At 40.8% G+C, this 12,120-nt stretch overlaps 1 protein-coding gene across 2 annotated transcripts in view; it reads left to right on the forward strand.

Annotated features, from left to right (window-relative positions):
- SCLY (selenocysteine lyase) overlaps positions 1-12,120 on the forward strand; it is a 51,834-nt gene that overhangs the window by 9,002 nt on the left and 30,712 nt on the right. The window contains exons 2-4 of one of the 2 annotated variants that reach the window (XM_037849364.1): positions 381-477; positions 776-876; positions 4,417-4,579. In XM_037849364.1, coding sequence (XP_037705292.1) covers positions 429-477; positions 776-876; positions 4,417-4,579 — 313 coding nt within the window. In that variant the 5' untranslated portion in view covers positions 381-428. The remainder of the gene's footprint in view (positions 1-380; positions 478-775; positions 877-4,416; positions 4,580-12,120) is intronic. The other variant, XM_037849363.1, reaches the window with a different exon arrangement.

Raw genomic sequence — 12,120 nt, forward strand, 5'->3', positions numbered from 1 at the left:
AATTATGACATATTAGTGCAGTCATATAATGGAGTGCCTGCTCAAATTTTTTTACAGTTAGAACTGTATGGCCAAAAAAACTTTGGAGACAACTAACTGATCTGTAGGTTACTTAAGTGAGAACGGTCATCACATTTTTGGAATTCCCATCCCAGGCCTCTTTCTATGCCACATGAAGTTTGGCTCCTGTGTTTTCCTGCTAACCAGTGAGACTGGGGAGTCACTGGGTTGCAGAGCCTCGTTCCTGGTTAGAAAGCACATATGTCCTTGCACCAGTTACCTTCTGGTGGACCTGGGGTGGCCTGCATCGTGAGATGCAGTGTTGCGCTTTGTGTTGGAGTCACGCATTGTAGCTTTGCTTATTGTCTGTTGTTTTGCAGCAAGATCTTAAGCAAATTATTCATCCTTTCATTCTCCTGTCTTGATGAATGGGAAGCACGGGGCAGATGGCCAGTTTCCCCTCTGCTCTAGCATCCGGTAAGAAGGAAACCATGTCTTAGGGAATTTTAGGGTTTTCAGACATCTCCCTTGTTTGTTTGTGGCTTGCTCTAAGTTATCTAAATCTCAGTAGTTGGCACTGATCTGCTCATGTTTCTCTGCTTTGCCAAGTTATTTCCAGGTCGTAACACCTTGCTGTGTCCTGCTGACGGGACCTGTTTCCTGTCACGGGCCCACTCCACTGCTCGCTCCTCTGTGTCTGGCCAGCTTGTAAATGTGTGTTGATTGGACTTAGGGTAGCAGTGTTGACTGATGAATTTCCTTTCTGTCCCTCAAGGGAGAAAGGCCAAGGATATCATAAGGGCAGCTCGGGAGAACTTGGCGAAGATGATCAGCGGAGAACCTCAAGACATAATCTTCACGTCTGGAGGCACCGAGGTAAAGTTTCTCAATAAAGTTGTAAGTTACAATAAAAGATAGAATGTGATGCCATTTTGGTGGTTTTTTTTTAAAGAAACAGTAGTGCTTGGTCTTGCTGTTTTGCAAATTAGCTTCATGTAATCGGCCAGTATATATCCTAGTAAGTTCCGGTGGCTGATAGAATCTTTGTAATATAATGTGTGAATTAACTTGCTTTGCATTGTTATTTCAATAAAGAGAATTTCCCCTTCATGTTTGCCCTGGAATCATTCCTTTGAATCCCTACTAAGTTGTTTGCCTTAATAAGAATTGGAGGTTTGGCCCATTCCAAAGGGACTTATTTTTGAACCTGAAAGAAGGTACTGGAAGACGATGTGAGGGTGTCACAGCGTCTGCTCAGTTAGTAACATTCACTGCCTCATTTCCTCACTGGAAAGGAAAGCCCCACTGTCATCCACAGAGGCTCTGACTATCCACGGAGGAAACCCCGAAGAAGCTACAGCTAGATTACTAGAATTAATAAGCAAAGTTAGCACAGTTATTGTATCAATTGTATTTTTATATACCAACAACAAACGGCATTTACCAGAACATCAATATATGTATATGTGTCAATCTAATGTAAAAACGTGTTCGATCCCCACTGGGAAAGTTCAAAATGTTACTGAGAACTTCCAAGAAGATGAAAGTAAATGGAGCAATAGACCATGTTCACCGATTAGAAGACTCAGTAGTATAAATACGTCTGTTCTTCCCAAACTGATCTGTAGATACCATGCAACCCCAATCGACATTCTGACCCTCTTGCTGGAATCTCACAAACGGATTTATACAGAGATACAAACGGCTCAAAAATAGCCAAAACTTGTGACGATTACGAACCAGGGAGAAGACTAGCTCTGCTCACGCTCTCGCCCCTCAGGCTGTCGTGTGAGGGTGGATGGCAGGGCCGGCAACGGGCCTGGACCCCTGCTGCCCTGGCGTGATTATGACGGGCCGCCTTTTCTCTCAGCTGTTGGTGTTTAGACAGTAGATTACGGAATCATCCTGTATGGCTAAGGTAGCACAAAGGAGTGGGGAGAAAGGACCAACTGTATACATAAAGAAAAAAGGAAATTGGACTTCTGCTTCCATACAGAAAATATAATTCCAGATGGAATAAACACCTAAATGCGAAAGGTAAGTTTTAGAAAGCTTTTAGATGTCTCCATATAAATCTTCGTGACATTTGAGACTAATGGATTTTTTAAATAAAATACAGAAAACATTAACTCAAAGGAAAAAAATTGATTCATTCTACCACTACCCCAGCAATGACAACAAACTTCAGTTTATCAAAGGATGAAAAAAGAAAAGCTAGAGAGAGTGGGAAAAGATATTTGCAACACATAACTGACAAAAGGCTAGCATCCAGAACATAAAGGAACTCCTACAAATCATGAAAAGGCAGACAGAAAACTGGGCAAGAAACTCGAGTAGGCATTCAGTAGAGAAGCCTGAGTTCAAAAGAACAGACATTCACAAAAGAGAAGCCCACATGGTTTCAACATGAGAAAAGATACTTGGCCTTATCTGTAATCAGAGTAAACTGCAGTAGACACCTGCAGACCCATCAGAATGGTGAACATTAAGATGTCCGATGACACGAAGTGTTGACAGGGATGTAGAGGGGTAGCCACACCCAGGTAACACTGGTAGAAATGTGAAGTGGAAAACCATTTTGGGAAATGGGTAGGCATTACCTAGTGAAGTTGAACACACATGTACCCTCTGAGCCAGCAATTCCGCTTATAAGGATACATTCTAGAAAAGCGATACTCATGTACTAGGGCACATGTACAAGAACGTTCCCAGTGGCCCAACTGGGAATGATCCAAACGGCACTCACAGTTAGAAGGGGTAAGTGACTGTGTCGTGGTGTGGTCGTGTGACGGGAACCCAGCACAGCTGCCTGTGGGACGTGCTCCCAGGCCCGGTGCACTGAGCTTTCTATGTGAGCTGCTGTGGTGCTGGGTGTCAAAGCTACCACAGTTAGACGGTGAGAGCACTGGTGGTGTTGCCCTGGTGAGGTGTGGGGGAAGGCAGGACCTGCCAGTCGGTACGGAGGCCTGTACCTCCACTCCGTTCTCCCTGTGGATTGATGGGGAAGCCCATGGAGCGGGTCAGGACACTGTCACCTTGTTCACGTTCACCTGGATCGTCTTTTACTGCCACCCATGCTGATCTGTGGGTGCAGCCCCACCTGCCCCGTCCAGTCCTGTTAAATGGGGTGCAGGGGAGCCTGAAGGCTCTTCTCTCCTGGACCCGGAATCTGGGGGTGGGTGGGTTGTGGTTAAGGAGGTGTCAGGGTTTTTTTTACAAGGGTGTTATCAGAAACTTGTGAAAACCATCCACCTTTTGGAGAAGCTCATCTGAGGCATCACAAGGTTTTCACATCCTTGAATCTTTATTTGAGAAAAAACTACCATTGGTTTGATTCCGTTTACATAAAGGTGAAAAATAGGGGAAATGAACAGCACCATTTGGGGCTGCTCACACAGGAGGTAGAAGTAAAAGGAAGCATGGCAGTGGTCGCCATGACGACCAGGGTGGTGGGGAGCCCTGTGTGGGGGTGCTGATTGACAGGGTCCCTCGGGGCGTCTGCAGCCTTTTCCTTGGCCCAGGTGACAGCTGCTCAGGTATGCACTGCTAGACCTTCTCATTAGATGGTGCATTTCTATTTCACACACTGCTGTCTGTGTTATATTTAACAAGAGAAGAAGTTTTAAAAGCAGAGTTCACATCCCATGCCCTCTGTCGTCCACTTCCCTTCCCTTTAGGGGACACCAGTATTTTTAGTTTCTTGTCCAGAAGATAATCCATTCATTAAAAGCAAATGAGGTAGATTTTAATTTTTTCTCCTTCCATTTTTAACCTTTTCATAGATTTTTTTTTGAATATATAAGCAAACATGTATTTCTCCTTTAGGCAAATTGTAGGATATGGTATATAATGTTTGCTCCCTTTTGTTATTTAACAAGTATAGTGGCACATAAAGTTTCCTCAGTATTTTTTATATCTATTGAGTGGATGTTAATTTATTTAATGAATTCCACTTATTGATAGACATTTAAGGGTGTTTCCAATGTCTTGCATTCCAAACAGAGCTACAATCAATAAATAACCTTTATATAGGTAACTGTAGGAGAAAGTATAGAGTAGAGCTGCCAGGTCCAAGGGCTTCCACATTTATAATTTGATAGCTGTACCAAAAGGCCCACCCTAGGGTTTATATCAATTTATGGTCCCACCAGCAGTGGGTGCCTGGAAGACATACTCTTTTGACAGATTTATAAAATTTAGAAATTCATAACATTGTGTAATGAAACAGGCATGACTGATTGGAAATGAATTCAGAAATTTTTGAAAGTTTGAACCCCCCAAATCTTTGTACTTCGGCTGGATTTGTTTGAGGCTATTTTTTTTTTTCTTTTTTAATGTTACCCACAAAAGAAAATACAAGGGAGAGACATTTTTAGGACAATTTCTGTAAATGCTTTTTCTACTGTATCTCTGCAGTCAAATAATTTAGTAATCCATTCTGTGGTGAAACACTTCCAAGAAAACCAAACCTCCAGAGAGGACAAGACTGAGCATCACAAGCCCCATTTTATCACCTCCACCGTGGAGCATGATTCTGTCCGGCTGACCCTGGAGCACCTGGTGAAGGAGGACGTGGCCGGTGAGTGACTGACCGCTGGGGCTGTTGCGTGCAGGGCCTGGAAGTGACCCTGGAGATGGACGTTCCGTCTCTACCCCTACCCCCGACCGACTGGGCCTGCATGGACTGAGCTGGCCCCGCGGGCCGTGGCGTGTACCGTGCGCGAGCGGCCTGGCCTGTGCTCACCGCGTGTACCAGCGTGCCCCTCGGAGGCGGTTAAATGCCGCTAGATAGTCCTGCAGGAAGACCTTGGTAGCCACTGGTATGTAATCCACACATCACATTTACATGGTTTGTGTCTATGAATGATGAACTGTGCTCTTCATTATTTGATTTTAATGATCAAATCTTGCCTCTCGCTTCCTCTTTCAGGAAGGCGAAGGATCAGATAGACTAACCTGGGGCAGTGGAAACAAGAATTAATGACTCTGCTGCATAACTAGCTCAGCACAGCAGGAGACGAGGGCCCCTCGGGATGAAAGAGAGTGGGGAGATGGCCAGTGGGGACAGGCTCCCGGGTCTAGACTGCCAGGAGGGACAGGCTCCGGGTGTAGACTGCTAACTTCTGCAAACATAGGGAGGGCCTTTTCTCCTCCCCAGAGAGCCAAGGTGAATGCTCTTCTTTAAATAAGAAAGCCTTTTTCTGTCAACATCGGCAGCCTTATCTAATTCACCTGGAAACCTGCCAAATAAGGGGGAAATATTTTTTCTTAGAGGGTCTGTAGCAGAACTGCATAGCTTGACTATAAAGCCTTATCAGTTTTCCTGTTTGACTCCGTGAAGACTTGTTCTTTTTATGATCTTACCTGAATGACTTCCTGCAGGTATTCAGACAAAGGGTTTAGATTCTGAGATTACATTTTTCACCACTTAAAAAAACAAGCCAGTTCCAATTTTCTTTGCTTATTTAAATTGAAGTTCTTTTTACTCCCTGGTACCTTTTTTTTCTGTGTCTTCCTCATACAGGGAAGGGCAACTTAGTATTCATCATGAGTTACTGTTACATTTAGCCTTAAAAAGAAAAAAAAAACAAGTGTTTTTTAAGTATAAACCCGCATGTGGTGGAAATAAAACATTTTGAAGTGGTAGAAAGTAAAAAGTAAAGGTGTTCTTTCCTGCTGCCCCAGTCCTGCTCCTCAGAGGCAACCACTGTTCAATTTTGCTTTTAGTTCTTCTTGTGGTTATCAATATAACTACATACTTCTAATTTAATACAAAATAACTTAGAACCATGTTCTATATTTCTCATTTATCACCTCATGTATTCGTTGACTCCTCCTTATGAAAAATGAGAATTATGACCCCCTTAAGACTACCTCACTGTTCTCTCCACCTCCACACCTCCCTTTTTTTTTTAAACAGCTTTATTAAGATATAATTCATACACTGGTTTCTTCAACCATTTATAGTGTACAATTCAGTGGTTTTTAGTATAGTCCCAGAGTTGTGCAACCATTACCACGGTCCATTCTAGGACATTCTCACATCCCAAAAAGAAACCTCATACTCCTTAGCGGTGACTCTCCTTTCCCCCAACCCTTCACCCCCAGCCCTAGGCAACCACTGCTCCACTTTCTGTCTATATATTTTCCTGTTCTGGACATTTCATGTAAATGGTATCAGACTGACTGTCCATGGTCTTTGGGGACTGGCTTCCCTCACTTAGCATCATGTTTCAGGGTTCACCCATGTTGTAGCAGGATCAGAATTTCATTCCTTCTTGTTGCTGAATAATATTCTGTTGTATGGATAGACCACATTTGGCTTATCCATTCTTCACTTCATGCACGTTCAGATTGTTTGGGGCTATTATGAAAAATACCAATATGACCATAAGTGTACAAGTTTTTGCATGGACATATGTTTTCATTTCTCTTGGGTATATAGTTAGGAGTCGACTTACTGGGCCATGTGGTAACTCTGTGTTTAACCTTTTGAGATTAAACCTTTCATCTTCCAAAGTGGCTGCACCATTTATATTCCCGCCAGTTGCAATTTCCCCTTACCCTGGCTAACACTTATTATCTGTCTTTTTTTATTATGGCCATCCAGTGAGTGTGAAGTGGTATCTCACTGTGATTTTGATTTGTTTTTCCTTGATGGCTAATGATGTTGAACATCTTTTCAAGTGCTTATTGGCAACTTGCATGTCTACTTTAGGGAAATGTCTATTCAAATCATTTGCCCATTTTAAAATTGGGCTATCTTGTTTTTGGATACTCAATAAATGTTATGTTTAATGAATGAATGGACAGATGAAAGGCAGGGAGGGGAAGGCTGATAGTACAAATATAAATTTTGCCAGCATTATTAAAATAATAGTAAATACACTTAAATACATACAAAGTTTCTTAAAAGTAGCCTGCAACTGAAATACAGTAGAATGGAAAACGGCAGCAGTTTTGATGTCTTTTCCATAATAATGCACATTTATGAAAAGCACTTTTACGCATTTATATTTGATCTAATCATCCAAGGATGATTTTTATTATTGAATTTTAAGAATTCTCTATATATTCTAGATGCAAGTCCCATATCAGGTATATGATTTGTAAATATTTTCCCCATTCTATGGATTTTTACTTTTTTCGTGGTATCCTTTGAATTACAAGTTTTAAATTTTGACGAAGTCTAATATATCTGTTTTTTGTTTTTTGTTTTTTATTGCTGTGCTTTTGGTGTCATATCTAAAAAGGCTTTGTCTGCCCAAGGTCCTGGAAATTTTCTCCTATTTCTTTTTTTTAAGACTTTTATAGTTTTAGCTCTTATATTTGGGATTCTGATCCATTTTGAGTTCATTTTGTGTATGGTATGAAGTAAGGGTCCAGATTCAGCCTTATGCATGTGGATATTCAGTTGACCCAACACCATTTACTGAAAAGATGATTCTTTCTCCACTGAATTTCTTGGCATCTCTGTTGAAAATCAATTGACCATAAATTCAAAGGTTTATTTCTGAACTCTTGATTCTGTCACTTGATCTCTATGTCTTTTTTTTTTTTTTTTTTTTGGTGCTGATACCATACTGTCTAAGATTATTGGGAATGTGAAGTGTGAGTCTTCCAAATTTTTCTGGCTGTTCTGTCTCTTCCATTCCCATGTGCGTTTTAGAATCAGCTTGTCAATATTTGCAAACAAACAAACAAAAAAAACTCAACTGGGAGTTTGATAGGATGATGTTGATTCTGTAGATCAGTTTGGGGAATGTTGCCATCTTAACAGTGGTACATCTTCCAGCCCGTGAACATGGAATGTCTTTCCATTTATCTAGGTCCTCTTCATTTCTTCCAACAATTTTTGTAGTTTACAGAGTAGACATTCTGAACTTTTTTTCCTAAGTATTTTATTCTTGTGATGCTATTGTAAATGGAATAGTTTTCTTGATTTCATTGCTAATATATAAAACTAGAAATGATGTTTTTATATTAATCTTGTACCCTGCCCATTGCTCAACTCATTTATTACTTCTAATAGGCTTTTAGGGAATTCCTTAGGATTTTCTATATACAAGATCATGTCACCTGCAAATAGGGATACTTTAACTCCTTCTTTTCCTTTTACATGTACTTCTTTTTCTTGCCTAATTGTCCTGGAGAGAACCTCCAGGACAATGCTGAATAGAAGTGGCAGGAGTGGATATCCTCGTCTTGTTCATGCTCTTAGAGGGGAAACTCTTTCACCGCTATGATGTTAGCTGTCAGTTTTTTATAAATACTTTTTATAAGGCTGAGGAAGATTCTGTCTATTCTTAGTTTGTTGGCAGTTTTTACCTTGAAGAGGTGTTGGATTTTGTGAAGTACTTTTTCTGTATCTATTGAGGTGATCATGTGGTTTTTGTCCTTTTCTATTGATAAGATGTATTACATTAATTGATTTTCAGATATCAAACCAGTCTTCCATTCCTGGCATGAATCCCACGTGGTCATGGTATACAATCCTTTTGCTTTGTTTCTAGATTCAGTTTGCCTGAGTTTGGTGAAGATTATTTTTATTTTCATAAGAGATACTGATCTGTAGTTTTCCTTTCTTGTGATGTCTTTGTCTAGCTTTGGTATGAGGGTAACACTGGCTTCAAGGAATGAGGTGGGAAATGGTCCCTCCTCTTCTATTTTTTGGAAGAGTTTGTAAAGAACTGGTGTTAGTTTTTCTTTAGATATTTGGCAGCATTCACCTTGAAGCCATCTGGACCTGGGCTTTTCTTTGTGGAAGTTTCTAAGTGTCTAATTCAATTCGTTTACTTCTTACTGGTCTGTTCACATTTTCTATTTCCCTTTGAGTCAGTGTCAGTATTTGGTGTCTTTCTAGGAGGAATTTGTCCATTACATTTACTTTATCTTATTTGTCAGCATACAGTTGTTCAAAGTATTCCCTTATATCCTTTTAATTTCTGTAAGGCTGGTAGCAGTGTGTCCTCTTTCATTCCTGATCTTAGGAATTCAGTTCTTCTCCTTTTTCTTCTGGGTAGCCTAGCTAAATATTTGTTGATTTGTTGATGTTTTCAAAGAGCCAACTTTTGGGGTTTTTTTATTTTTCCTCTTTGTTTCCTATTCTCTGTTTTATTAATTTTCACTCCAATTTTTATTATTTCTTTCCTTCTGCTGGCTTTAGGCCTGGTTTGCGCTTTTTCTCATATCTTAAGATGGAGGTTAGTTTATTGATTTCAGATGTTTCTTCTTTTTTGATATAGATGTTTATAAATTTCCCCGTAAGCACTGCTTTAGCTGAATCTGATGAGTTTTAGCATGATGTGTCTTCATTTTCATTTATTTCAAAGTATTTTTCATTGTCCTTTTGATTTCTTCTTTGACCCATTGGTTATATGTGGGAATGTGTTGTTCAATTGCTACATATTTGTGAATTTCCCAAATTGCTTTCTGTTAATGACTTCTAATTTCATCCATTGTGATCATAAAACATACTTTGTAAGATTTAAATCCTTTTACATTTCTTGAGCCTTGTTTATGGCTAGTATCTGGTCTGTCCTTAAAATGTTCCCTGTGTGTTTGAGAAGAGTGTGTTCTGCCGTGGTTGGGTAGCGTTTTCCAAGTAGACGTCTCAGGGGTCTACTTGGTTTATAGTGTGTTCAGTTCTTCTGTTTCCTTGTTGATCTTCTACCTACATGTATCAATTACTGAAAATGGTGTATTGAAGGTCTCCAACTATTATTGATGAATTGTGTATTTCTCTCTTTTCTCCCATGTTTTTCTTCTCTAGGTTGTTTGTTTGTTTGTTTTGGTCCTTTTCTCTGAAGGTTCCCAATGTACAGCTTTGTCTTGGTCTTCAGGCGTGTTTATCTTCTCATTCAGCCAGTACAGGGAGGCTCTCATTTTAGAAATCATATTTTTAATTTCTAAGTGTTCTTTCTTCTTTAGTGGCTCCTTTTTTTTCTTTTTTAATGCAATTTTACTGAGATATATTCACACACCATATAATCACGGTTTCATCACATAGTTGTGCATTCATCACAACAATTAATTTTCAAACATTTTTCATTACTCCAGGAAACAAAAAAAAGAAAAAGAGAGAAAACCCAAAACATCCTTTCTCCTATTCCCCCCATCATTGACCCCTAGCACTGGTGCATACATTGTCACTATGATGTCCATAGTCACTACTGTAGTCCACAATTTGCAATAGGTACATTTTTCCCCATATTAACTCCTTATAATAGTGTCATACATTTGTTCTAGTTCGTAGAGGAAATAATTTATATTTGTACTGTTAATCACAGTCATCGTCCACCACAGGATTTACTGAGTTGTACACTCTCATGTTTTAACTCTGGCTTTCCTTCTGTTGACATATGTGACTCTAAACTTCCCCTGTCAACCACATTCACACGCAGTTCAGCACTGTTAATTATACTCACAATAATGTGCTGCCATCCCCTCTATCCCTTGCCACTCATTTGTTATTCAACCTAGTTAAAAATTCTGTGTATCTTAAGCAACCATTCACATTTTCTAGCCTCATTCTATCTCCTGGTAACCTATATTCTAGATTCTATGTCTATGAGTTACATAGTATAATTAATTCATATTGGTTGAGGTCATACAATATTTGTCCTTTTATGTGTGACTCATTTCACTCAGCATGTGCTCAGGCTTCATCCGTGTTGTCACATGCATCAGGACTTCATTCCTTTCACGCCTGAATAGTATTCCATAATACGTATATACCACAGTTTGTTTATCCATCCATTAGTTGATGGACACTTGGGTTGTTTCCATCTTTTAGCAATGGGAATAATGCTGCTATGAATGTTAATTTGCAAATATCTGTTTGAGCCCCTGCTTTCGGTTCTTTGGGGTATGTGCCTAATAATGGGACTGCCGAGTCATATGGCAGTTCTACAGTTAGCTCCTGAGGAGCTGCCAAACTGTCTTCCACAGCGGCTGCACCATTTTACATTCCCACCAGCAGTGAATAAGAGTTCCAATTTCTCCACATCCTCTCCAGCACTTGTAGTTTCCTGTTTGGTTAATAGCGGCTGTTCTAGTGGGTGTGAGATGATTATCTCATTGTGGTTTTGATTTGCATTTCCCTAATAGCTAGTGAAGATGAGCCTCTTTCCATGTACTTTTTTAGTGGCTCCTTTTTAATCGAAGCCTGTTCTTGCTCTGTGGATCAATGTCTTCTTGAATATCTCTGAGGATGCTGGTTAGAATGTTTTATTTGGTTTCCTCTGTTCCTGGGATTATTTCCTTGCTGTAGAATTAGTTCTTTGCCCGGTGCTCTTGGTTCCTCACTTGCACGCTGTTAGTCTTCCTCATTGGCCTTGGGATCCTTGGCTGTCTCTGCAGATGAATGAGGCCTTGGCTGTTTGCTGTGGGTGGTTAGGGAGGGCTCATCTCCAGTTGTAGATCTGTTTCCCCAGGAATTGTCTCTCTTGAAAGATGGCTCACTGTGGGTTTTGTGTAGGGTGGCAAGGTGGGTGACTGGCAAGCTACATATTTCCATCCCTCCCTGCAGAATACCACCAGCTCCTCTTTTGGGGTGGAGGACTCTGGTGTGTCATCCCCAAGGAGAGTCGCCTTTCCTTGTTCCCCTTTGAGCCTCTGTAGCTTGCACAGTGGGTGCTGCAAGCTCTGCCCTAACCCAGCCCCTGCCCCCCACCAGGAGCCCACCCCAGCCTGTCCTTCCTCCTGGGAGGGTGGTGTTTGTTGTTAGGACCCCTGCTGTCCACTTTCACATCTGAACCCAGCCCTGTGCCCGCCTCAGCTGCGTCGCGGGCCGGCCCTTCACCCCCTTCGCCCTGAGCTTGGTGGCCACTGGAGCTTCCCATGTTCTTTATGGAGTTAGTTTTCGCCTTTACGTGTTTTTAGTTGTTTTTTCCCTGCTCCTACTAATCTAATGCCATTATATTTTTATATTCTGGGAATTCCTGAAAATTCCCGGTTCACAGATGTTACCCTTTCTTAATATTGCAGTTTCAATGTTAGGACCACATAGGGGAGGTAGATGCATTTGTACTCTGGAATCCTCAGTGTAATCACTTCTTACTCTCCGTCTGCACCTGGTAGAAGGTGTGAGCAAACACTGGCTGAGTGCGTGGAGGCTGT

The sequence above is a fragment of the Choloepus didactylus genome, chromosome 9 (genome assembly GCF_015220235.1).
Source record: "Choloepus didactylus isolate mChoDid1 chromosome 9, mChoDid1.pri, whole genome shotgun sequence".
Lineage (NCBI taxonomy): Eukaryota > Metazoa > Chordata > Mammalia > Pilosa > Megalonychidae > Choloepus > Choloepus didactylus.